Source organism: Saccoglossus kowalevskii, chromosome 7 (assembly GCF_978046115.1).
Source record: "Saccoglossus kowalevskii chromosome 7, keSacKowa6.1, whole genome shotgun sequence".
Classification (NCBI taxonomy): Eukaryota; Metazoa; Hemichordata; class Enteropneusta; family Harrimaniidae; genus Saccoglossus; species Saccoglossus kowalevskii.
The window spans coordinates 6330480-6358330 of record NC_140647.1 but is presented as its reverse complement, the minus strand read 5'-3'; the positions used below and the strand labels follow the sequence as shown (position 1 = coordinate 6358330).

The window sequence follows — 27851 nt, the reverse complement described above, 5'->3', positions numbered from 1 at the left end:
ATGTATACACATGTTCAAGCTGCTGTCAAAACACCAATTGGGGTCACAGAATTTTTCAATATAAACGTAGGTTTGCAACAAGGGTCAGTTATATCGCCACTATTATTGTGTTTTTATGTTAACGATATTGAAAATGCACTTTCACAAGGAGTTGAGACTGTTGTATATTCCAATACTTTGAAACTAATGTATTTACTTTATGCAGACGATCTCGCGCTTTTTAGCAGTTCTACTATTGGTTTACGGCGTTTGTTGGATAGATTGGCTGATTATTGTAGCAGATGGAGATTGAATATAAATATGAATAAATCTAAAATTATTGTATTTCGGAAGGGAGAGAGATTAAAAGAAGTTGAGAAGTGGTCTTGGAAAGGAGGAGAAATAGAAGTTGTCTCAAGATTATCTCGGTGTAATTTTCTGTAGTTCGGGTATCTGGTACCAAACACAAAAACATATTGCAGATCAGGCAAGGAAAGCTTTATATTCCCTACAAAGTATGCTTTATAAATTTGGGGGATTACAACCAAGTATTGCATTTAAAGTTTTTATACAAAATACTCCTAGTTCTCTTGTATGGCAGCGCAATTTGGGGAGTCCATAAATGTAATGCTATTTAAAAAATTCACCGTCAATTTTGTAAATTTATTCTGGGGGTAAATTTGAAAGCCACAAATTGTGCTGTCAGGGGTGAGCTGGGTAGACACCAAATGCATATATTTATTAACACAGTAATAATTCGTTTTTGGTTGAAATGTATAAAAAAAGACTCCCCAGAAAGTGTTAGAGATTGTTATCAATACCAGTAAACTCGGGCAAACCAGGGGTTAAATTGCTGGGCACTGTACGTCAAAAACTTGTTAAATAAATATGGTTTTGGTGAAGTATGGGTAAAACAACAGGTGGCTAACTATGACCTCTTTCTATATGAATTTAAACAGTGAAGTTTTGATATTTCTGTGCAAGAATGGTTTACTAGGGTTGCAGGGTATCCCAAAATGCGTACATACTGTAAATTTAAATGTAATATGACTTGTGAAAAGTATTTAGAATGTATTTCAAATGTTACTTATAGAAGGGCACTGTCTTGTTTTAGAATTTCTACACATGACCTAAATATTGAGACTGGGAGAGGGACGGGGGTTCCACTGGAACTGAGGTTTTGTCCATTTTGTTGTAATCAAATTGAAGATGAACATCACATGCTTCTAATTTGCCCACAATATGCCAATCTTAGGCTAAAATTTATTCCACACTTTTATTTTTCTCCAGCAACAGAATATAAATTTATTTCGTTAATTAATTCAAGTTATTCAACTACATTAGTAAATCTAGGCAAGTTTATTTTCTTTTCATTACAGAAACGCCGAAAACGTATGGAATGACTGGGAGGGGGTTTATTTATTTTTATTTATTTATTTATTTATTTATTTATTTATTTATTTATTTATTTATTTATTTATTTTCAAGAATATTTAATATTGTACATGTAAGGCCCATGGCCTATAGTACTGAATAAAGATATATATATACAAATCTTCATTGTCTTTACACTTGAATACTGGTACTCTATCATATTTAAACCTTTCTAGCTCAACCAACGGGACTTGCGAAGCTTGGCACAGAGGCAACTGAAGCTCGTCTTTTTTTTCTTGGAGACAAGTTTATTCTAAGAAGGCAATATGTAATCATTGTTAACTATGTGCTGTGTGAAAACGAGTATTTTATTTTATTTTATTTTATCATAAATGTGTCAAGTGCTCGGAGGCTTTCCTCTTGGCTAAACATTGGTTTTGTCTTTGTTTTTCTTAAATTGTTTTCATCAGACTTTTTGAACTTTGAACTCTCTCGGGTTAATTTCTTTCATATCAATATGATTTATTTTACATGCTCATTTTGCTAAAACATATTTTTTAGGTAATCACCTAGTAATGTTATCTATCGCATGTGTTCATTGCTTTGCAGTATATTTGTTTTCCGATATTATCGCAAAATTCTCCATCAAATAGCAGATCATAATTGGCCGTGATATTATATTGGGATTTGTCTAAATAACTCAATACATTGTCATTTCACAGGTGATTAGTTAATGACAATCTTGCAAGTTAAAATGTTCAACATTATTATTATAAATCCTACTTTACAATGTTGATTTCACCTAAATATCAATATTTTTAGCTTTTTCGTCAAACCATGTATATATTTCCCAGACATAGCTGCTATGGTCGTGACTGCATTGTCATGTCTTAGAGACATGCCAGAGTTTGCTAATCACATTAGTAGACACATACAGTGGTTAAAGATCTACTATTTCATTTGAGAATCATTAAAAGTTGTGTTTATTACTTCAAAACAACAATTTCGTGTATTATTTGTGATACTATTGAATATTGATTCGATATTATGTTATCCGTATTTTGATTTTCGAGACATTTAATAGTTATGATATTTCAGTATTAGGCTTATACGGCAGCTGGAGTACCTCCCTCTGAATGACAGTGCACGGACCTTATCAGTACAGTCATAGATGAACAAAATCAGGATGGTTCACTCAAAGACCAACTAATGGCGTCTATTTAGGTACTGCCAACGCTAGCAGGAAACACTACAAACATTATGTAAATTGCCGGGAATGCTGGTTGTTCTGCTATAAAAACAAAATACAACATTATCAAACAGTTCATAGAACACAACCAATATTATCTTATAACAAATGCCTCAACTAAATATAACTCTTATTAAAGAAAATAGTTAAACGATCCACCCAGTGATACTCCTTGATAGAGGAGCTATATAAAAGAACAACCATGCAACTGTGGTAGCAAAAAGTATCATACATTCATTTATAAGTGGGCGTTTTTCTACGAACAAAGAACGTTCTACCTACCTACTTACGTTATCATACTTTTATACGAATGCAAGTATTGAAATCTGGTCACTTCAGGAACTTCAGAAAACTGCTTGACAAAACCTGGTCATGTGGAATGTTAACATCTATATGTATCAACAAGTTAGCACAACAAAATATGTGGGGAATAGTAATTTTGATAATGTGACATCCAAATAGGTGTGGGAAATATTATTCATAATTATTATTATTATTCACTCCGAAATGAGACTGAATACCTGGAAAGCAAAGTGAAATAACACACAATGCCTGCTATTAAAGACTATTGTTTTATTTCAACTAGGTGTTGATTATTTTTTTCCTGAAGATGGTGATCATATTTTCTTTAAAGCGCGGTGGTCGTCGCGCAGCGCGTGTTCGTATTTCATGTAAATAAACAATGTATTTTACAAGCGTTGTATACGTCGCTATGAGTTCAATATCGAACAGGGCGCGGCGCGACGATTCCCGCCCTTTAAGTTCATCGGCTACGCTTAGCAGTATTGATGAAGAACGATTTCCAAGTTATTTTAATCGTATTAGAAATGCCTCGACACTTTAAATTTGTGATATCTTTTGACTCAAGATGTGTTGCTGACTAAAATGAAATGATTGCATGTGATTATACAAAATAACTTTAATTGTCAGATTTAGGAATCATTTATGAAGCATTACACATAAGTAGTATGTGTTTTGACATTGTATGCATGTATACAAACACTGGTGGCAGGATTTATTTCATGGATTATTAGATATACTGTACTGTTTTTAAACTCATAATAAACTATCCATCATAAATGTTTGTAGCCGTATATTCCATCTTGTATTTGCATTTTCAGGTTAAGTTTATTGTGTGATATTTCTGAGTATCTAGGCATTAGATAACTGGGTATACACTGAGTATAACGCGTAATATATTTAATATACGCGTTTAATATTTATAAAATAAACTGGTGCTTATAGTCCAACACAATCTTGGGTGACCGTGGCGAGGCCGACTATTTTTTGAATCTAGAACATACTGTCAGTGTATATGTACAGAATATTATTTGAAATAAATCACAGAATGTATCAATAATGAGTGACCGCAGCAGTATTGTGTTACCAAAATATTAGTGACTGAAAAAAATAAATAATTCTTAATGTCTGATATTCAGGATACTAAGAATACAATCCAAATACACTAATTTCAAATACAAGTGACCTGACGGTCAAAATAGCTTCACTGTTTCAGAGTGTTTCCCTAATGCACAGAAGGAACTAATCTAATAGAGGTCCATCTAACATACATATATTTCAAGTATCGAAGCAATTGGGTCAGCGGTTTTTAAGAAGTCAACAATAAAATTGTTGATCAAAAACAAATATTTGATAAAATTGAAAGGAGAATTGCAGATATCGTCACGAAATACACAAATTTAACAGATGTTCACTCAAGATATCTTAATACCAAGCATCGAAACAATTAAGCAAGTAGTTTTCAAGAATAATTCAAAAATAGCATTTTTTACCCAAAATTTCAAATAATCGCCAAAAATAGATAATTGAAGATATCGTCATGAAATGAACAAATCTGACCGGGGTCGACTCAAGTTACCCTCATGTGAAGTACCAAAGGCAAAGATCAAAACAATCAAGGAAGATGGAAATTGTAATTGTTGATAGACAGACAATTACCAATATGAACAAAAACAATGATGCACTTGCCTTATCAACAGAGCTCTCCCGAACGATTGAAATGTAATATTGCATTGTGTCACCCTCATATAAGTGAGGCTCGCAACCCCTATTTGTAATAGAATAGTATCCTGTACGCGTATAGACATGTAAACGGTATGCCACAAATTTGATTACGTGCAACCTCGACTAGTATATTTATGTGAACTGCTATTATCCAAAAACTAACATGAAGAATACGTTTATTACGTTATTATGTGTCTGTGCATTAGTCTCGTACTATTTGTCGAGTGAACGCTCATCAATAAGGTTCTTCCGCACTCTATACAAGTCAAGTAAGGTAAGCATATACAACACTTCAATCAATTATACGTGTAGATAGAATGTTTAGCAAAATGTTTTGCATAAATCCTAGCAATAGCTTGAGTCGACTACTTTATTTGGAGAGTGAATATGAATAACATAAATGAGATTAATATAGAATAATGTATTCTGGGTGTAAATACATTTTCTAATATTGGACTGCTGTACTACATGTACCGCATGTCGGGAAGAGTTTCCATTGAAAGGCAATATTATTTTGGTGTGTCGCTGCATATACCCAACATTAACAACCTATTAACAATACATTGCTTATTATAAACGAGTATTTTAAAAATTCCCTATTGCTCAACATGTTTTTACTCCTCACATTGCGGATGATGATTTACTGATGCCGTTTACCTTGCAGAAAAAACAAAATAACCACAATAATATAACCGCTATTTCAAAATGACCACCCAACCCAAACAGGATTATTAACACAGTCGCTAGGTAATACACTGCATTGATCAGGAATTCCAGACTGAACAACTGTTGTACCATAATTACGCATAATCGCCGTTGTGATGCATAAACAGCTTTCATCACTAAGTCCAGTCAATCTATATATGTACCGTGCCATAAAATAATCATTACAATGAATATAACTTAGAATTTGTGATCCATAGTCAGTCAATAGATACGAATTTATCCGTGCTCACTTTTTATACGGAAATTACATTTACGGATTTATACATAGAGGAGCGATGACTGTTCTTTCTTAAAAGCACAAGTTTCAATGTTTCTCTTTTGGAAACTATCCAGCCAGTGTATTAATTATAGCGATATTGCATCAGAAAAGCCATTGTTAAATCGTTCGTATTATGTGTGGCTATATGATGAATTGAACATGTTATATCAAACAATTTTGGAATCCAAATTAAGGAATTCAATGCAATGCTAAATTGAATTTATGTCATCTTCCAAAATAAACCTTCACTATAAAACATTGACCACAAAAAATAGACTAAACAAAAACTGATTAAAGTGTTCAGATGTATCCATCCAATGCTTCATCTAAAAATACCCATTTTACTCAGAAAAAAACATTACTAGCACTGGGCAAAATCGTTGATGTACTATTGTATACGCAGATATACATTTTGTGTATATTCACGGTATACGTTTAGTATACGCAGATATGATTACGTATACAAATCGTGGAATATACGTACATATGCGCTACGTATTTTTATGGTTTCTTTCACACATGCCCGCCTTGGGTGGCACGCAGCGTATACGTACGTATTTTACATGCATTCTCGTAGTACAATTAACGTTGTTTTACGAAGTCTGTATATTTACGCATACGTGGAGAATACTGTGCGCGTGGAATTGTCCGGTTTTATTTGGGATCGCGGCCGCCAGTACTTATAATAAATAATTACCGGAACTGTCGACTCGCATGGCGTCTTGAATCGATCTAAAAACGTCTCCTGTTTTGCCGAGTACATGTAATTGAGAAATGGCTATGTACAGGTACAATTTAGAAACGGTTGTTACTAATTTCTAAATAAAAAAAAAACATTTCCTGACTGAAATGTACCATCGCTTTGATATTAACGTGACGTCTTCATTTGTCTCACTATACACTGGTGAATTCGAACACAAGACAGGAAATTTCACAATAGAGTACACGTTGATTAATTGCAATATCATTCGCAAGCCTGAATGAATGAATGCGAACAATACAAGTGTGAATATTTTGGCGAGTGTTAAAATACTTTCCATTCGGGTCGTGTGCGTCTTTCTCGGGGCCGGCTTGTGGTCTCATACACGTGAATGTTGGCCGATCGGCATTTTGGTAAGAATAGCCACAAAGTCCATACCAAGAAAGTGAAATGGATTCTCACTGAGACACATGTAACAAAATTGGTCGAATTTGCCGTCATCGCCATTTCTAGGGATCGTTTGATTACGGAGTTTCATTTCTATTCCATTTACCATCGTACGCTGCGTTATTTTCAGAATACGATCTATATCACCACAGTCACTCTACTAGTAGAGTGACTGTGATATCACCACATACACTCGGGACACATACAGTGAACAACGCTAAACATCGCATTTTCTCTCGTTCGGGTATATATATTCATTTCATCTTTGTGGTAGAGTGTCCCACAATTCTTTGCGCGATCAGGCGTCCGTAGAACACTGTCCAAAATAATGAGGGCGCAATACACTGGTTGGACGTTATCATTATGGGCTGAGTTGGAACCGTCGTCACTAACAAATCAAACACTACGTTTTTAGTACGTACAGAATAATAAAATAACAAATATCTATATTACTGTTGGAAATAAAATAATAATCGAACATGATGAAACTGTGAAATGTCGAATTTCGCAATCGCACTCCCCTACTAACAAAATGCTATACGCTAACGTGACTGAAGTGATGAGCCCTTTTGAAATCAGTTACGTAATTGTTGTATTAATCCAGGAACAAGATGTCCCATTTCCATCGTAGTTGTCGATTGTCTGACGTTCAGCGTTCAGGCTGATCTCAATCCCCATCTCATCTTAACCATGTCAAAGTTTATTCGGAAGTTTTGATAGATCTCGCCCACAGTCTTCAAGCATCTCGGATCACCAACATTATGCGATCTTTAGTTACAACAGTAAATCGTTTGCGCAAGGAAGTCATGGCTACATCAAAACAGACAGAAAAAGGCGTGCTATTTTAAAAACCGAAACCAAGTCATCACAAGAGAATGATATCAACCCTTTAAGAAGTTCTGAAAATCAGCGTCTCCGGATTGACCCTGCAGTATTTGTGTAAGTTGTGTTTAACTTTCAGTCGATGTAGCGTGTCTAACTGTGTCATTTCAAACACGCATAGAAAAGTCACTGTTCAATTGTTCACACTTAGTTCATACCATTTCATTGTAACTATTATAACTTGTATTCAGTGGATCGATTTTGATTACAGCCTGTAAATCGCTATATACGCAATTTTATTTTATGTGTCAGAAAAAACGTAAGTATACGAAAGTCGAAAATTGATATCCGATCTAATTAATTGACCTCTTCACCCAAATTACTAGTACTGTAAAATACTTTATTTTAGATGGAATTAATTTTCGCTGAAAAGACATTTTGGATGTTTTTTATGGAATTTATTTTCACTGATTTTTGACAAGTTGAATGTAAAATATAGGAAAAAAGGTATATTCGCCGGGTTTTATTTTCACTGAATCATTCCTTCAGCGAAAATAGCGAAAATTAATTCCAAGCGAAAATAATGTATTCTACAGTAATTCATGTTGGCCTGGTTATACCATATGATGTCCATTGTTCCATGCTTTTGTCTGATCCTTCATTGTTTTCAAAGAGCTATACTCAAATTGACAAAGGGCTCAGGCTGTTCAGCAATTAACCGATACAGGCTAGTGTAAAGTGGGCGTTAGACTTGCATACAGTCTCTTGTTTTATTTTTTTTTATTAAATAAAATATGGTAGTGTATAAATGGCGATAGCGGTAACCCAACTTTCGTGGTAACCCGGCTCTCGCCATTTACACGCTCCCACTACCAACGAAGGAGCTACGACGCGATCCTCGAAACGTTGCCTGAACCAATCACAAACAAGAACAGACAATGAATTTTCGGATTAACACCTCTGTTTCCCCCACGCTGACCAACGTTTCCCCACACTAACGAAAAAATCTTTTGTCTTCTACTGACTTCCTGTAAGCAAGTGTGGGTGGATGTAGTCATATAGCACTACCGGTAATACTTCATACCAACTTGCATTTTAACAACAGTTTTATGTGGCATAATATTTGGGGCAAACATTTCAAATCACGGGATATGACCATTGCAATTAATTTTTTTCACGCTGTCTTATTTATATTTTTTTTTATTTTTTCTTGAATGTGTTAACGTTTGTTCCAGCTACAGCTCGCGTGCATTTTTTATTCTTGGTGATTGGCTTGCGTTTTCTTAACAAATGTTTCACCCCTATAATTTTAAATATAAAATACATAAGTTATTACTACAATGATTAGCACGTTTTGATTTCGAGCGGGAGGTAGGTTTGAATCTCATTGCCCACTGTTGAGTCGGTAATATATTGAGTAAAAACTGTCCAGGTCACCAAACATTATAATACAATACCTTTTCCTATTCAAATTTGCTTGACAAATCTCTGTTACATATTCTATGTGACTGGATATCCTATGTTCCGCTTAGTCCGTTTTATATACAGTACATTAGGTCCTATAACTACAAGTCGAACACAGATTCGTCTATATAAGGCAAACGACGTAGCGATGACGCAATTTCATTCGGCGGCGTGGTTGGGTCGTCGATCTTTTGACAAGCGACGAATACATCAAAACAACACGCTACAGAGTACTCACAAGTCTGTCGATTTATTTCTTCAAAAACAATACTCTCTCCAGGTCTTTACAGTTCTCGCACTACGTCTAAATACCCATAAAACAATTTTCTGTTTCCTAACTTGCACAGCACAGTCGATATCTAAGCGGCCATCTTGTACACAAAACCTGAACCCCTAAGTTAGTGAAAATAAACACGACCTGGCAGCTACGCTCTGAGGTTCGATATGGCTTGTCGTTCAACACTAAATTCATGCGAGGTCAAACTAAATTAAAGTTCTACATACGATTTTGGCGTCTACATACCAGCCCCTAAATTGACGAATAGCGTGCTAAAGTTCGGCAATTTCCAACGATATCATCTTAAAAAAAACGACGGCAAAACATATTAAATCGAATACAAAAAAATTTGAAACACGATAAATTCGAAACATGAGAATTACATACTCAAATACGAGAGAACTCAAATTACAGAACAAATTCAAATATCGAGAAAGACACAAATTACAGTCTGAGTACGAAAATTCGAGAAATTGAATCTTCATCCTGCATCCAATTTTACCTCTTCTCGAGTCCTCCGTTCCTTAAACAAAGTTACTCTTCCTCCTTTGCACTGCCATTGCCAGTGGCTTTACCACGTTCCTCTTTCATTCCATAACACCAATGCTGAACACAGTGACTTAGATTTTTCACTGCTTGAGAACGTTGTTATCACTGCAACCTCTTACAGCGGGTTTGTCTGCTCTGCTTCCAGGATGACACATAGTTTGTCATATGGTCTCTCTAATTCGTTGTGACCAGTCTTCAACAAAACTCGTCTAACCAATCCCTTCTTGTCAGGCATAACCTTGATGATTCTGCCCAGTGGCCATGCACATCTAGGAGTTGTTTCTTCTCTGATCAGTACTATGTCACCAACCGTTAAGTTTGGCTTTGACTTCAACCATTTCTGGCGCTCTTGCAGGGATGACAAGTATTCCTTAACCCAACGCTTCCAAAACATATCCGACATGTATTGCACTTGACGCCATCTTTTTCTAGCATACAAATCAGTTTTCTCTGATAGACAGGGAGATAGTGATATCCCTTTCATCATAAGCAGCATATTTGGAGTCAGCGGCCCATCGTCCTTTGCATCGTCTGATGGCTTTGTGATTGGTCTGCTATTAATGATGTGTTCAACCTCACAAAGTAGAGTTTGCAGATTCTCATCATCTAACTGTTGTTGCTTGGTGATGCCATGTAGTATCTGCCTAATCGTCCGTATTTGTCGCTCCCAGACACCACCAAAATGTGATCCAGCTGGAGGGTTGAATTTCCAGTCTATCCCTTTTCTAAGCAAGAAGCCCTGGATCTGGCTCTGGTTCCAATTTCCTATTTCCTCCTTCAACTCTCTATTGGCACCGACAAAGTTGGTACCATTATCGGATAGCATTTCTCTTACTGGCCCTCTTCTAGCAATAAATCTTCTCAAGGCGTTTATACAAGAACTTGTATCCAACGAGTCAGCTTTCTCAATGTGAACAGCTCTTATAGCCAAGCATGTGAAAATCACACTGTATCTTTTTACTATGCTCCTCCTCTGCTTGATGAGTATTGGGCCAAAGTAATCCACACCTACTCTGGTAAATGGAGGTTCACCAGTTTTCAGACGAGCTGCAGGCAGGTCTGCCATCTTCTGTTCTGTCACCTTTGCTCTATGGCGTTTGCAAATTACACACTTGTGTATCATTCTTCTAGCTGCTGAATTGGCATGTACAATCCAATATCGTTCTCTCAACTTTGAAAGTATATACGCTCTTCCAAAATGACCTCCATCTTCATGAATTTCACGAAGGACTAGTTCTGAAACATGGCTTCCCTTTGGTAAGATCAAAGGATGTTTTGCTTCATCTGACAGCATAGCGTTACCCAGTCTTCCTCCAACTCGCACTAAATTGTCACTTCCCAAGAATGGATCTAATTTATAGATAGAACTGCTACGTTTCACTGTCTTGCCTTTAATTTGTAGACTTGCAATCTCCTCAGGAAATGCTTCCTTTTGTTCAAATTCAATGATGACTCTTTCTGCGATCTGAAGATCTTGTGTTGTCAACATTTTACTGGAAGTTTCTTCCCTCTTAAGGACACGGTTTCTAAGAAACTGTTTAATTTTGATGATCCAAGCAACCGCCTTTTTCAATTTGAACCAACTTGAATAATGCTCTATTAACTTGGACATTGGATGCTGGGTACCATTCACGGCTACTGCATTGACTACTGACTTTCTTTTCAATTCAGGATCATCTTCTTCCAACTGAAAATCATGAGTATTCATTGGCCACTTGTCTTGTGTTAACCATAAGAATTCTGGTCCCTTTAACCATCGTTTATTCCTAAGAAACTTTTCGATAGGCTGACCTCTTGAGCTCTCATCAGCTGGATTATCAGCACCCTTTACATGGAACCATTGCCCCGGTTGTGTTGCTCCTCTAATAACTGCAACACGATTAGCTACATACGTATGAAACCTGGCTGTTTCAGTATTTATATACCTTAGTACTGTCATACTATCGGTCCAAAAGTATACCTTGTCAATCTTCACATCTAATTCCTTTGTTAATGATCTATTCATTCTAACTGCCACTGTTGCTGCAGCTAGCTCCAAGCGTGGTATGGTAATTTGTTTCAATGGTGTAACTCTAGACTTCCCCATTAGGAAGGCACAATGCACAAGTCCTTTTGAATTCACCATTCTTATGTACGACACTGCTCCATATCCACTATCACTGGCATCTGCGAAGTGATGCAGCTGAGTCTCTACTGACTCACCAAAGAGCTCCGGCTTCATGCATCTATTGACAGTAAATTCTTTTCCCAGTTTTGGCAAATCCTGCAACCATTTCTTCCACCTTTTCTTATATTGTTCAGGAATCTCTTCATCCCAGTCCATCTTCAGCTTGCATAGTTCTTGCAACATGATCTTAGGTGGTAACATCGCAGGAGCTGCCAATCCCAGTGGATCGTATATGGAACTTATGACCCCTAGGATCCCTCGCCTTGTAGGTAACTTCTCTTTGAAGTTATTTCTAAACCCGAACGTGTCTTCTTTCACATTCCACATCATTCCAAGTGCCCTCTCTACAGGTAGACTATCTTGCCTGAGGTTTAAGTCTTTGACCTCACTAACTCTCTCGTCCAATGGAATGGATTCTAACACAGAACACTCATTGCTTATCCATTTGGTTAGTCTAAATCCTCCTCTACTGCAGGTTTCTATTAGATTACTCGCTAATGTCTTTCCTTCCTTTACGGTTGATACAGACTTCAACAGGTCATCCACATAAAAGTTCTTCTCTATTGCGTTTGCTGCACATACTCCTGTTATGCTTCTGTTATCTGCAGCTGTTCTCCTTAAAGCATAATTCGCACAACTAGGCGATGAGGTAGCCCCAAATATGTGCACTTTCATTCTGTATTCTTGTGGAGTTTCATTGATGTCTCCATTTGGCCACCATAAATAGCGCTGGTAGTCTCTGTCCTCTATTGGTACAGTCACTTGTGAAAACATAGCTTGTATGTCTGACATAAGCGCAACAGGCTCTTGTCGAAACCGAGTAAGTACTCCTACTAATGAGTTGGTTAAATCTGGGCCTTGCATTAGCATTTCATTCAATGATGTACCCCTGAATTCTGCTGCACAGTCAAAGACTACACGTAGCTTTTTTTTCTGTGGGTGGCGTACACCATGGTGAGGAAGATACCATATTTTCCCTTCTCTACTTGACAGCTGTTCTGCTGGAACTAGTTCAGCATACCCTTTATCTAGTATACCATCCATGAACTGAGTATACTCCTCTTGGTATTCAGGGTCCTTCACAAACCTTCTTTTCAGGTGTTTCAACCGTTGTTCTATGGCAGGTCTGTTATTAGGTACTACATGGTTTCTATCACGAAATGGCAACGGTAGCTGATAGTGACCTTTAACAAGGTGACATTCTGTTTCCATCATCTTCATAAATTTCTTGTCTTCCACAGAATCTTCTGGTTTGTCATCTATGACTCGTTCGCTGAACTCGTGGTTAAAGAATTCAACTAACTGGCTATCAAATGATGGTTTAGCTTGTATTCTATTCACTTTAGCCGTGATAAACATTTCATCCTTGGTCTCTCCAGCCCCTGTAAGGAATCCATTCACTGCCCACCCTAGAACAGTTCGTACAGCAAATGGACCATCACCTTGACTATTGACAACTTCCCATGGTTCAAAGGCTTTAGGAACATTGTTGCCTATCAGAAGATCTATGCCTGCCTCGATGCTAGGTAGTCGCACATCACGCAAATATGACCAATTCAATATGTCAGCTTGTGACAGTATATCTTTCTTAGACACTGGTATCTCCTTCTGAGTGTAGGTTACTGGGAGTCCGATTGTATTATGTCCATCTAAATCTGAAACTTCTAATCCTCTCAGCATACGAGTGTCCGTTATTTTGTTTCCATTGATAGTACGCATGTTTAATTTGGTTTTTGGTCCGCTAATGTTCAGTTGTTGGCTAATTCTCTCTGTACAGAAAACTGTGTCACTGCCATTGTCAATGAATGCGTATGTTTCTATGCGTATTCCTGTTGCCTTGCACCTTAACTTCACTGGAATTATGATGGGTTTACCAGCAAGGTCTTTATGCCCCATTGCATGACAATCTGCATCTATCATGCCCACCAAGGTTTGTACAGTCTTGGCTTCTGTCTCAACAAAGGGTTTCTCTCTGTGCAATACAGTGGGGTGTTTCAGCTGACACTTGTCGCATGTTAACTTCCTGTTGCAGTCCTTAACTAGATGACTTGCCTTTTTTAGACATCCAAAACACAGTCCTCTGGTCTTTATCAGTTGCACCTTGTCAGTGTATGGCTTGCTAGCATAGATTCTGCATCTGTCTAATTCATGATTCATTTTCGAACAACAATAGCACTGTTGATCCTTGGGTCTTGCTTCAGATGTGGTAGTATTCTCAGTATTGATGGCATAAACATTACGTTTCTTTGAACCATAGGTTTTTTTATTACCTTGTACACCCCTCTCCTTGCTCTGACTACCACTTATGTCTCCAAACAGAACATTAGAAATCACCTTCACTTCTTGACTGACATAATCTACTAAGTCTTTGAATTGGACTGGTCTCCCTACAAGTATAGTCTGTGACGTTCTTCGCCATTTTTCCCTCATCTTGTAAGGTAACTTATCCACTAACATCTTAAGGTTTCTATGGTGATCCAATTCCCTTAGATGCAATTCACCTTCCATTGCATTGTTACATTTGCTTAAGAAAAGTGAAAAGTCTTTCAGAGCCTGTTTGTCCTCAGCTTTTATGTCTGGCCAATTCTCTGCTTGCTTGGTATATGCCCTCGCTATAACATGTGAATTGCCATATTCTTCATCAAGTAATTTCCTGGCCTTTGCATAACCAAGTGCTGGATTCATGTATATACAGCTATCAACTATTTCTTTGGGTTCAGCCCGTGTATACTGCTCTAGGTAGTATAATCTATCTTCAGGGTCTGATGTTTTCTTCTCAATTCCATGTTTGAAAGCACGTAGGAAAGCCTTATACTTCAAACTATCTCCACAGAACGGCTCTATTATTTGTGGTGGTAATGTTACACGCTTGTTGTGATCTATTAACAATTTGGTAACTTCATTCTGTTGCTGTATTACTGCAGTCAAATCTTGGTCGCTCTGAGAACTATGACCACTATAGCTACTCCTTCCAGACTCAGACTTATTATCAATTAGTGAATGGCAGTTAGGTCCACTTAAGTTTAATGACACTTCTTGGCCATTACCTGTATAATGTGTTTCTTTGTCAGACTTGGGGGTCTCTTCAATTGCATCACCAGATACCAATCGATGGTTTACTCTTGATGGGTTGCATGACTGCTCTTCACCGTTGCCCTTTTGAAGCCTCTGTTTGTCTAGAACACCAGTATGTGATAGCAGTGGAATGTCAAATGGAATTGGAGATTTACAATCAAGTTCGCTGCTGTTCTCAAATTGCTCATACACTTCTATCCTAGCATTCTCTGCAGCAATCTCTGTCTTGAGATCTAAGGCTTCCAACGCTTGTTCCATTATTAATTCTTCTTGTTTTATAGTCATTGTCATTTTCATCTCTTTTTCTTCTTTTGCTTGTTTTAATGTTCTTTCTAATATCTGTCTTTCCTTCAGTACTGCCGCACGGGCAAGAAGCTCTGCTCTTTTTGCCAGGGCGCTTACCTTTGATGCACCACTCCTAACACTTGTAGCACGCGATGATGATCGGCTGACTCTTGAACCACATGTTTTACGCTTCAAATGTCCAGCTTGTGAGACACTATCCTCTGGTTTTATGTCTTCCTCACTCGAAGAATTCTGCTGCTCATTCTCACGCAGCCATGTCTGCATTTCTTGCCTATATTGATCAAACTGCACCAAGTGTGGCTGTGACCATACAGTGTAATCTTGTTTTCTTTCTTCTTCATCCAAACTGTTATGGTATCTACTATCAGCAGCTCTGAGTTTTTCATAGGCATTCTCCCACTCATCTAACAACAGTTTCACTTTACGTACATTACCTTTGCCTTTGATCAACACAGCAATTTGGTGTTTCTTTTCTGTGACCTTTTCACTCAATGCTGACCTGCTGGCTTTCAATCGCCTCTGTTCTTCCTCTATGGCTTTCACAGTTTTCACTGGATTTCGTTTTACAGTGTCTTCTTTGCCTAATGAAACACAATCTGATGGTACTTCAGACACACTGGTAGTATCGGTAGTACATGCAGCCATTTTATTATTTGTGAATTAACAACAAACAGTTAACAATAATATGTAAAGTCTCTAATGGACTAGACGATATACCATATAACAGATAAGATGTTTATAGTAGACTGCCTATCTCTAAAGATGCTGAAACAAAGGGTCCTACACTATGCCACAAGAGGGCGCTACACTAAGATGTATACAATCCCTACCCAAGACTGGAAGCCTACACCACCAATATACAAACAAGTACCAACCAATAATAAACAAAATTTATCATAAGCAAAAACACTGCAGTAATCACAGACAGTGTACCAAACAATTGCTGCATACAGCCATTCCTGGTTTACATGTAAGGATTTCTTCTAGAAATATTCCAACAGCACTATATGTTCAGCTGGTTGGTGTACTATTGTCGTTCTCTGTTAAATTTGAAATACACACTCGTATTTCACTGTGAATTCTATTGATGACTTGAATCGTTTCTGTGATATAGATATTGTTCACAGACCCATTGAGATATACGCATATATTTCCCTTTTTTAGTCTCTACAACAAAGACTCCTATATGTCTGGCATTTAACACACGGTGTTCCACAGACCTCTTTGAAATATATATATATTTCCTATAAGTAAATTCAATGAAGAACTTATTTTCTGAGACGAACACAGTGCTTCAGGCAGACCTCATGAAAATATGCACGCTTTCCCATTAAGTCGATTCAAATAATAGAATGTCAATGACAGCTGATTGTCAATTTCCGGTTACACTTTCTCACGTAGTTGGCTGAAAATCATCATTCAAATCAATCCTTGTTAGTCAAAATTACTTATCTTGTTTTTCGACTGTCACAGTGTCCACCTTGTTTCTCTTGCCAGAACCAATTTACCTCGGGAAAGTACTACAGTTCTGTTCTAGTTTTCTTTTTTTGTTTTTGTCAAAGTGACCTTTTCTCTGGTTAAGAAAATTGTTTTATCTTAATGTGACTGCATATCCTATGTTCCGCTTAGTCCGTTTTATATACAGTACATTAGGTCCTATAACTACAAGTCGAACACAGATTCGTCTATATAAGGCAAACGACGTAGCGATGACGCAATTTCATTCGGCGGCGTGGTTGGGTCGTCGATCTTTTGACAAGCGACGAATACATCAAAACAACACGCTACAGAGTACTCACAAGTCTGTCGATTTATTTCTTCAAAAACAATACTCTCTCCAGGTCTTTACAGTTCTCGCACTACGTCTAAATACCCATAAAACAATTTTCTGTTTCCTAACTTGCACAGCACAGTCGATATCTAAGCGGCCATCTTGTACACAAAACCTGAACCCCTAAGTTAGTGAAAATAAACACGACCTGGCAGCTACGCTCTGAGGTTCGATATGGCTTGTCGTTCAACACTAAATTCATGCGAGGTCAAACTAAATTAAAGTTCTACATACGATTTTGGCGTCTACATACCAGCCCCTAAATTGACGAATAGCGTGCTAAAGTTCGGCAATTTCCAACGATATCATCTTAAAAAAAACGACGGCAAAACATATTAAATCGAATACAAAAAAATTTGAAACACGATAAATTCGAAACATGAGAATTACATACTCAAATACGAGAGAACTCAAATTACAGAACAAATTCAAATATCGAGAAAGACACAAATTACAGTCTGAGTACGAAAATTCGAGAAATTGAATCTTCATCCTGCATCCAATTTTACCTCTTCTCGAGTCCTCCGTTCCTTAAACAAAGTTACTCTTCCTCCTTTGCACTGCCATTGCCAGTGGCTTTACCACGTTCCTCTTTCATTCCATAACACCAATGCTGAACACAGTGACTTAGATTTTTCACTGCTTGAGAACGTTGTTATCACTGCAACCTCTTACAGCGGGTTTGTCTGCTCTGCTTCCAGGATGACACATAGTTTGTCATATGGTCTCTCTAATTCGTTGTGACCAGTCTTCAACAAAACTCATCTAACCAATCCCTTCTTGTCAGGCATAACCTTGATGATTCTGCCCAGTGGCCATGCACATCTAGGAGTTGTTTCTTCTCTGATCAGTACTATGTCACCAACCGTTAAGTTTGGCTTTGACTTCAACCATTTCTGGCGCTCTTGCAGGGATGACAAGTATTCCTTAACCCAACGCTTCCAAAACATATCCGACATGTATTGCACTTGACGCCATCTTTTTCTAGCATACAAATCAGTTTTCTCTGATAGACAGGGAGATAGTGATATCCCTTTCATCATAAGCAGCATATTTGGAGTCAGCGGCCCATCGTCCTTTGCATCGTCTGATGGCTTTGTGATTGGTCTGCTATTAATGATGTGTTCAACCTCACAAAGTAGAGTTTGCAGATTCTCATCATCTAACTGTTGTTGCTTGGTGATGCCATGTAGTATCTGCCTAATCGTCCGTATTTGTCGCTCCCAGACACCACCAAAATGTGATCCAGCTGGAGGGTTGAATTTCCAGTCTATCCCTTTTCTAAGCAAGAAGCCCTGGATCTGGCTCTGGTTCCAATTTCCTATTTCCTCCTTCAACTCTCTATTGGCACCGACAAAGTTGGTACCATTATCGGATAGCATTTCTCTTACTGGCCCTCTTCTAGCAATAAATCTTCTCAAGGCGTTTATACAAGAACTTGTATCCAACGAGTCAGCTTTCTCAATGTGAACAGCTCTTATAGCCAAGCATGTGAAAATCACACTGTATCTTTTTACTATGCTCCTCCTCTGCTTGATGAGTATTGGGCCAAAGTAATCCACACCTACTCTGGTAAATGGAGGTTCACCAGTTTTCAGACGAGCTGCAGGCAGGTCTGCCATCTTCTGTTCTGTCACCTTTGCTCTATGGCGTTTGCAAATTACACACTTGTGTATCATTCTTCTAGCTGCTGAATTGGCATGTACAATCCAATATCGTTCTCTCAACTTTGAAAGTATATACGCTCTTCCAAAATGACCTCCATCTTCATGAATTTCACGAAGGACTAGTTCTGAAACATGGCTTCCCTTTGGTAAGATCAAAGGATGTTTTGCTTCATCTGACAGCATAGCGTTACCCAGTCTTCCTCCAACTCGCACTAAATTGTCACTTCCCAAGAATGGATCTAATTTATAGATAGAACTGCTACGTTTCACTGTCTTGCCTTTAATTTGTAGACTTGCAATCTCCTCAGGAAATGCTTCCTTTTGTTCAAATTCAATGATGACTCTTTCTGCGATCTGAAGATCTTGTGTTGTCAACATTTTACTGGAAGTTTCTTCCCTCTTAAGGACACGGTTTCTAAGAAACTGTTTAATTTTGATGATCCAAGCAACCGCCTTTTTCAATTTGAACCAACTTGAATAATGCTCTATTAACTTGGACATTGGATGCTGGGTACCATTCACGGCTACTGCATTGACTACTGACTTTCTTTTCAATTCAGGATCATCTTCTTCCAACTGAAAATCATGAGTATTCATTGGCCACTTGTCTTGTGTTAACCATAAGAATTCTGGTCCCTTTAACCATCGTTTATTCCTAAGAAACTTTTCGATAGGCTGACCTCTTGAGCTCTCATCAGCTGGATTATCAGCACCCTTTACATGGAACCATTGCCCCGGTTGTGTTGCTCCTCTAATAACTGCAACACGATTAGCTACATACGTATGAAACCTGGCTGTTTCAGTATTTATATACCTTAGTACTGTCATACTATCGGTCCAAAAGTATACCTTGTCAATCTTCACATCTAATTCCTTTGTTAATGATCTATTCATTCTAACTGCCACTGTTGCTGCAGCTAGCTCCAAGCGTGGTATGGTAATTTGTTTCAATGGTGTAACTCTAGACTTCCCCATTAGGAAGGCACAATGCACAAGTCCTTTTGAATTCACCATTCTTATGTACGACACTGCTCCATATCCACTATCACTGTCATCTGCGAAGTGATGCAGCTGAGTCTCTACTGACTCACCAAAGAGCTCCGGCTTCATGCATCTATTGACAGTAAATTCTTTTCCCAGTTTTGGCAAATCCTGCAACCATTTCTTCCACCTTTTCTTATATTGTTCAGGAATCTCTTCATCCCAGTCCATCTTCAGCTTGCATAGTTCTTGCAACATGATCTTAGGTGGTAACATCGCAGGAGCTGCCAATCCCAGTGGATCGTATATGGAACTTATGACCCCTAGGATCCCTCGCCTTGTAGGTAACTTCTCTTTGAAGTTATTTCTAAACCCGAACGTGTCTTCTTTCACATTCCACATCATTCCAAGTGCCCTCTCTACAGGTAGACTATCTTGCCTGAGGTTTAAGTCTTTGACCTCACTAACTCTCTCGTCCAATGGAATGGATTCTAACACAGAACACTCATTGCTTATCCATTTGGTTAGTCTAAATCCTCCTCTACTGCAGGTTTCTATTAGATTACTCGCTAATGTCTTTCCTTCCTTTACGGTTGATACAGACTTCAACAGGTCATCCACATAAAAGTTCTTCTCTATTGCGTTTGCTGCACATACTCCTGTTATGCTTCTGTTATCTGCAGCTGTTCTCCTTAAAGCATAATTCGCACAACTAGGCGATGAGGTAGCCCCAAATATGTGCACTTTCATTCTGTATTCTTGTGGAGTTTCATTGATGTCTCCATTTGGCCACCATAAATAGCGCTGGTAGTCTCTGTCCTCTATTGGTACAGTCACTTGTGAAAACATAGCTTGTATGTCTGACATAAGCGCAACAGGCTCTTGTCGAAACCGAGTAAGTACTCCTACTAATGAGTTGGTTAAATCTGGGCCTTGCATTAGCATTTCATTCAATGATGTACCCCTGAATTCTGCTGCACAGTCAAAGACTACACGTAGCTTTTTTTTCTGTGGGTGGCGTACACCATGGTGAGGAAGATACCATATTTTCCCTTCTCTACTTGACAGCTGTTCTGCTGGAACTAGTTCAGCATACCCTTTATCTAGTATACCATCCATGAACTGAGTATACTCCTCTTGGTATTCAGGGTCCTTCACAAACCTTCTTTTCAGGTGTTTCAACCGTTGTTCTATGGCAGGTCTGTTATTAGGTACTACATGGTTTCTATCACGAAATGGCAACGGTAGCTGATAGTGACCTTTAACAAGGTGACATTCTGTTTCCATCATCTTCATAAATTTCTTGTCTTCCACAGAATCTTCTGGTTTGTCATCTATGACTCGTTCGCTGAACTCGTGGTTAAAGAATTCAACTAACTGGCTATCAAATGATGGTTTAGCTTGTATTCTATTCACTTTAGCCGTGATAAACATTTCATCCTTGGTCTCTCCAGCCCCTGTAAGGAATCCATTCACTGCCCACCCTAGAACAGTTCGTACAGCAAATGGACCATCACCTTGACTATTGACAACTTCCCATGGTTCAAAGGCTTTAGGAACATTGTTGCCTATCAGAAGATCTATGCCTGCCTCGATGCTAGGTAGTCGCACATCACGCAAATATGACCAATTCAATATGTCAGCTTGTGACAGTATATCTTTCTTAGACACTGGTATCTCCTTCTGAGTGTAGGTTACTGGGAGTCCGATTGTATTATGTCCATCTAAATCTGAAACTTCTAATCCTCTCAGCATACGAGTGTCCGTTATTTTGTTTCCATTGATAGTACGCATGTTTAATTTGGTTTTTGGTCCGCTAATGTTCAGTTGTTGGCTAATTCTCTCTGTACAGAAAACTGTGTCACTGCCATTGTCAATGAATGCGTATGTTTCTATGCTTATTCCTGTTGCCTTGCACCTTAACTTCACTGGAATTATGATGGGTTTACCAGCAAGGTCTTTATGCCCCATTGCATGACAATCTGCATCTATCATGCCCACCAAGGTTTGTACAGTCTTGGCTTCTGTCTCAACAAAGGGTTTCTCTCTGTGCAATACAGTGGGGTGTTTCAGCTGACACTTGTCGCATGTTAACTTCCTGTTGCAGTCCTTAACTAGATGACTTGCCTTTTTTAGACATCCAAAACACAGTCCTCTGGTCTTTATCAGTTGCACCTTGTCAGTGTATGGCTTGCTAGCATAGATTCTGCATCTGTCTAATTCATGATTCATTTTCGAACAACAATAGCACTGTTGATCCTTGGGTCTTGCTTCAGATGTGGTAGTATTCTCAGTATTGATGGCATAAACATTACGTTTCTTTGAACCATAGGTTTTCTTATTACCTTGTACACCCCTCTCCTTGCTCTGACTACCACTTATGTCTCCAAACAGAACATTAGAAATCACCTTCACTTCTTGACTGACATAATCTACTAAGTCTTTGAATTGGACTGGTCTCCCTACAAGTATAGTCTGTGACGTTCTTCGCCATTTTTCCCTCATCTTGTAAGGTAACTTATCCACTAACATCTTAAGGTTTCTATGGTGATCCAATTCCCTTAGATGCAATTCACCTTCCATTGCATTGTTACATTTGCTTAAGAAAAGTGAAAAGTCTTTCAGAGCCTGTTTGTCCTCAGCTTTTATGTCTGGCCAATTCTCTGCTTGCTTGGTATATGCCCTCGCTATAACATGTGAATTGCCATATTCTTCATCAAGTAATTTCCTGGCCTTTGCATAACCAAGTGCTGGATTCATGTATATACAGCTATCAACTATTTCTTTGGGTTCAGCCCGTGTATACTGCTCTAGGTAGTATAATCTATCTTCAGGGTCTGATGTTTTCTTCTCAATTCCATGTTTGAAAGCACGTAGGAAAGCCTTATACTTCAAACTATCTCCACAGAACGGCTCTATTATTTGTGGTGGTAATGTTACACGCTTGTTGTGATCTATTAACAATTTGGTAACTTCATTCTGTTGCTGTATTACTGCAGTCAAATCTTGGTCGCTCTGAGAACTATGACCACTATAGCTACTCCTTCCAGACTCAGACTTATTATCAATTAGTGAATGGCAGTTAGGTCCACTTAAGTTTAATGACACTTCTTGGCCATTACCTGTATAATGTGTTTCTTTGTCAGACTTGGGGGTCTCTTCAATTGCATCACCAGATACCAATCGATGGTTTACTCTTGATGGGTTGCATGACTGCTCTTCACCGTTGCCCTTTTGAAGCCTCTGTTTGTTTGATATATTTAAATACCTTTGCTGTTTTGGTTCTAGAACACCAGTATGTGATAGCAGTGGAATGTCAAATGGAATTGGAGATTTACAATCAAGTTCGCTGCTGTTCTCAAATTGCTCATACACTTCTATCCTAGCATTCTCTGCAGCAATCTCTGTCTTGAGATCTAAGGCTTCCAACGCTTGTTCCATTATTAATTCTTCTTGTTTTATAGTCATTGTCATTTTCATCTCTTTTTCTTCTTTTGCTTGTTTTAATGTTCTTTCTAATATCTGTCTTTCCTTCAGTACTGCCGCACGGGCAAGAAGCTCTGCTCTTTTTGCCAGGGCGCTTACCTTTGATGCACCACTCCTAACACTTGTAGCACGCGATGATGATCGGCTGACTCTTGAACCACATGTTTTACGCTTCAAATGTCCAGCTTGTGAGACACTATCCTCTGGTTTTATGTCTTCCTCACTCGAAGAATTCTGCTGCTCATTCTCACGCAGCCATGTCTGCATTTCTTGCCTATATTGATCAAACTGCACCAAGTGTGGCTGTGACCATACAGTGTAATCTTGTTTTCTTTCTTCTTCATCCAAACTGTTATGGTATCTACTATCAGCAGCTCTGAGTTTTTCATAGGCATTCTCCCACTCATCTAACAACAGTTTCACTTTACGTACATTACCTTTGCCTTTGATCAACACAGCAATTTGGTGTTTCTTTTCTGTGACCTTTCCACTCAATGCTGACCTGCTGGCTTTCAATCGCCTCTGTTCTTCCTCTATGGCTTTCACAGTTTTCACTGGATTTCGTTTTACAGTGTCTTCTTTGCCTAATGAAACACAATCTGATGGTACTTCAGACACACTGGTAGTATCGGTAGTACATGCAGCCATTTTATTATTTGTGAATTAACAACAAACAGTTAACAATAATATGTAAAGTCTCTAATGGACTAGACGATATACCATATAACAGATAAGATGTTTATAGTAGACTGCCTATCTCTAAAGATGCTGAAACAAAGGGTCCTACACTATGCCACAAGAGGGCGCTACACTAAGATGTATACAATCCCTACCTAAGACTGGAAGCCTACACCACCAATATACAAACAATTACCAACCAATAATAAACAAAATTTATCATAAGCAAAAACACTGCAGTAATCACAGACAGTGTACCAAACAATTGCTGCATACAGCCATTCCTGGTTTACATGTAAGGATTTCTTCTAGAAATATTCCAACAGCACTATATGTTCAGCTGGTTGGTGTACTATTGTCGTTCTCTGTTAAATTTGAAATACACACTCGTATTTCACTGTGAATTCTATTGATGACTTGAATCGTTTCTGTGATATAGATATTGTTCACAGACCCATTGAGATATACGCATATATTTCCCTTTTTTAGTCTCTACAACAAAGACTCCTATATGTCTGGCATTTAACACACGGTGTTCCACAGACCTCTTTGAAATATATATATATTTCCTATAAGTAAATTCAATGAAGAACTTATTTTCTGAGACGAACACAGTGCTTCAGGCAGACCTCATGAAAATATGCACGCTTTCCCATTAAGTCGATTCAAATAATAGAATGTCAATGACAGCTGATTGTCAATTTCCGGTTACACTTTCTCACGTAGTTGGCTGAAAATCATCATTCAAATCAATCCTTGTTAGTCAAAATTACTTATCTTGTTTTTCGACTGTCACAGTGTCCACCTTGTTTCTCTTGCCAGAACCAATTTACCTCGGGAAAGTACTACAGTTCTGTTCTAGTTTTCTTTTTTTGTTTTTGTCAAAGTGACCTTTTCTCTGGTTAAGAAAATTGTTTTATCTTAATGTGACTGCATATCCTATGTTCCGCTTAGTCCGTTTTATATACAGTACATTAGGTCCTATAACTACAAGTCGAACACAGATTCGTCTATATAAGGCAAACGACGTAGCGATGACGCAATTTCATTCGGCGGCGTGGTTGGGTCGTCGATCTTTTGACAAGCGACGAATACATCAAAACAACACGCTACAGAGTACTCACAAGTCTGTCGATTTATTTCTTCAAAAACAATACTCTCTCCAGGTCTTTACAGTTCTCGCACTACGTCTAAATACCCATAAAACAATTTTCTGTTTCCTAACTTGCACAGCACAGTCGATATCTAAGCGGCCATCTTGTACACAAAACCTGAACCCCTAAGTTAGTGAAAATAAACACGACCTGGCAGCTACGCTCTGAGGTTCGATATGGCTTGTCGTTCAACACTAAATTCATGCGAGGTCAAACTAAATTAAAGTTCTACATACGATTTTGGCGTCTACATTCTATTTTAGGTACTGTTGCCAGAAAATGACAGAGAGAGACGAGAGTGTTTTTATACAGCTTGGAAAAAACAAATAAAGAACCAAGGAGGAGATGAGTAAGTGTTAATTTATAGTTTTTATAATTTTGAATTCGTTTTATTCAAGCTTGTTAAAATAGCAGTAATAATAAATATAGTGTTAGTTATAAATAACATTTCTATCATTGAAGCTGACGGAATGTCGGGAAAAGAAGTTAAAGAGGAAGAACAAGAGATGTGGGAGATGGTGACGAAAGTTGTGGACATTATGATGTCAGATGAGGAAGACGGCGAAGAAGATCGGAGAGGAATGTTCATTGTGAGGTCTCCGACATTCAGGTCATGGCACTGCACGACTTGATTTTGGATTAAGACAACCAAGTGGCAAGGCGGCAACCGATCCGCATGCTCCAGAAATAAGTAGGACCACCATGTACCTGTCAAACCCCACGTGATTGCCCCAAATTTTGATGACCAGCGTGATTTTTTTCTGATTCCTACCCAAATGAACCCTTTCAATATTTTTAGCTTATAACTGGAATTTTATTTCTTTTGTTTCATTGAATTTATAAATTACTTGAAATTCAACAATTAATGCATTTAATGTCGTTATTTCTGTTAAAGAAGTCCACTAAATTTAAACCACTTGAAATGAACTTATTTTTCACCTTCAATTAAATTGAAATTAAAACCCCATATGATTTATTTATGTATGTCGAGGAAGATTTGTGTACTTGTAAGTGTGTGTATTGTTATTACAAATAAATACTAAATCACTTGAATCACAAATGTACGTCTTTTATTCCCACCTTTGCAATTACCCCAAAACAACTCCTCAATATTAATTAACACGAAATTGCATTAGTTGCAATGTGTTATCGTTGACCGTAGATCTACTGTAAACGTTATTTCCGATTATGAACTGTTCACGTTACCCTGATCCTACTTGTGTTGAACATCGAGTGGCCAAATATTTCATTGTGAATCACCTCCCACGTTTAATTTCCTGTGGTATGCGATCTAGTCTGATGCAAGTCACGGGAGAACAGTCACTTGTAACTTACAGATAAAGAAAGGTTAATGCCTCGTTGCTGGTCCTGTGTTCATAAAAAAAAAACGTCTGATCACTGGGATGGCCATGGGTGTGGCAATAACCATTTCTTTATCTTTACATGTATATGACTGTAACAGGAGCTCGTGATATTGCTAGGTTGTTGTATTGTGTTTATAAATAAATGTGTTGCGGTAGCAAACACGAGTAATACTGTCGATACTTTATTTATAAACAAAATACTAGTACGTAGAGAAATTACAAGCACGTGCGTCGCCCAAGAACCAAATTACTACCTGAATGATTAACCGGAAATAAAGCATGACCTAAAATATGTGACCTGTATGCAAATGTTCCTGAAAAATCAGCCAATAGCATGCGCTTTAAATATGCCCAGTATACGCAAAATATACGTAGATCTACGCCGATGTTAATTGCGTGCACTGGTTTATTGCGTGACAGTATACGCTACGTATACGTCGATCTGCGTCAGTATTAACTCTGTGCAGTGGTTTATCACGTGTCCGTATATACTACGTATACGTAGGAATACGTTAGACAGCATTGTTCTGCATTAGGTGTACGTTAATGTGCGCACTGTATACTTCCGGTCTGCGTAAATATACTGTTGTGTATATTTACGTATCAGTATGTTCCGAATGTGTGAATATACGTTGCGTATTCCCCGTACATACGTTGAATGTACGTGTGCGCCGACCAACGTATATTTTCGAATATCGGGAATATACGCGTGCGAATACGCTAATGTACCCGCCGTATACCAACGATTTTGCCCAGTGTAGGTTCGAAAAAATATATAACATGTAGTCACCATAGCGGCATATATCATTATGAATTCAGTAGACTATTGGACTCTTATGTAATAGGAAATCTAAAGAGAAAACACGTAAAATTTTAATATCTCTTGGACGTATCCTAAAACAGGAAAACATGTCAAAGTTGTTACAATGACAAGTCAAAATAGGAAAAATTTGTACGTCGATTTCTTTTATATTTGATTGACCTTTTACGACATCCGAACACCAACAATTAACACGGCTTCAACCTTTTCTCAAGCATGTCTGAACCAAACCTGAATAGGCAGACAAATGGACGGTCATTCGACCTATGAATTATGCATAAACCTTGCCATCACACATATCAAGAATCGAGAAAACGAACTATAGTGTTACCTGGTGGTCGTAAAATAGGCGTTGAACGACCATTATACAATGTAATAGTAAGTTCACAATTTTGATTCCAATTTTTTTCAGAATTATACTAAACACGTTCCATAATTATGTTGTAGAATT

At 38.1% G+C, this 27851-nt stretch overlaps 2 protein-coding genes and 1 long non-coding RNA gene across 3 annotated transcripts; 1 reads left to right on the top strand and 2 right to left on the bottom strand.

The window, feature by feature from the left end:
• Positions 1-9986: 9986 nt before the first annotated feature.
• LOC146740212 (uncharacterized) lies at positions 9987-16064 on the bottom strand. The gene has a single exon (XM_085501607.1). It carries the CDS (start codon positions 16062-16064, stop codon positions 9987-9989), a length of 6078 nt encoding a protein of 2025 aa, XP_085357733.1.
• Positions 16065-18011: 1947 nt separating this feature from the next.
• LOC146740211 (uncharacterized) lies at positions 18012-24032 on the bottom strand. The gene has a single exon (XM_085501606.1). The coding sequence runs from the start codon at positions 24030-24032 to the stop codon at positions 18012-18014; it is 6021 nt and encodes a 2006-aa protein (XP_085357732.1).
• Positions 24033-25480: 1448 nt separating this feature from the next.
• Positions 25481-25719, top strand: LOC146740210 (uncharacterized). Its single transcript, XR_014929963.1, has 2 exons — positions 25481-25565; positions 25679-25719. It is a non-coding gene; the product is annotated as an uncharacterized LOC146740210 (long non-coding RNA).
• The last annotated feature ends 2132 nt before the right edge of the window (positions 25720-27851 follow it).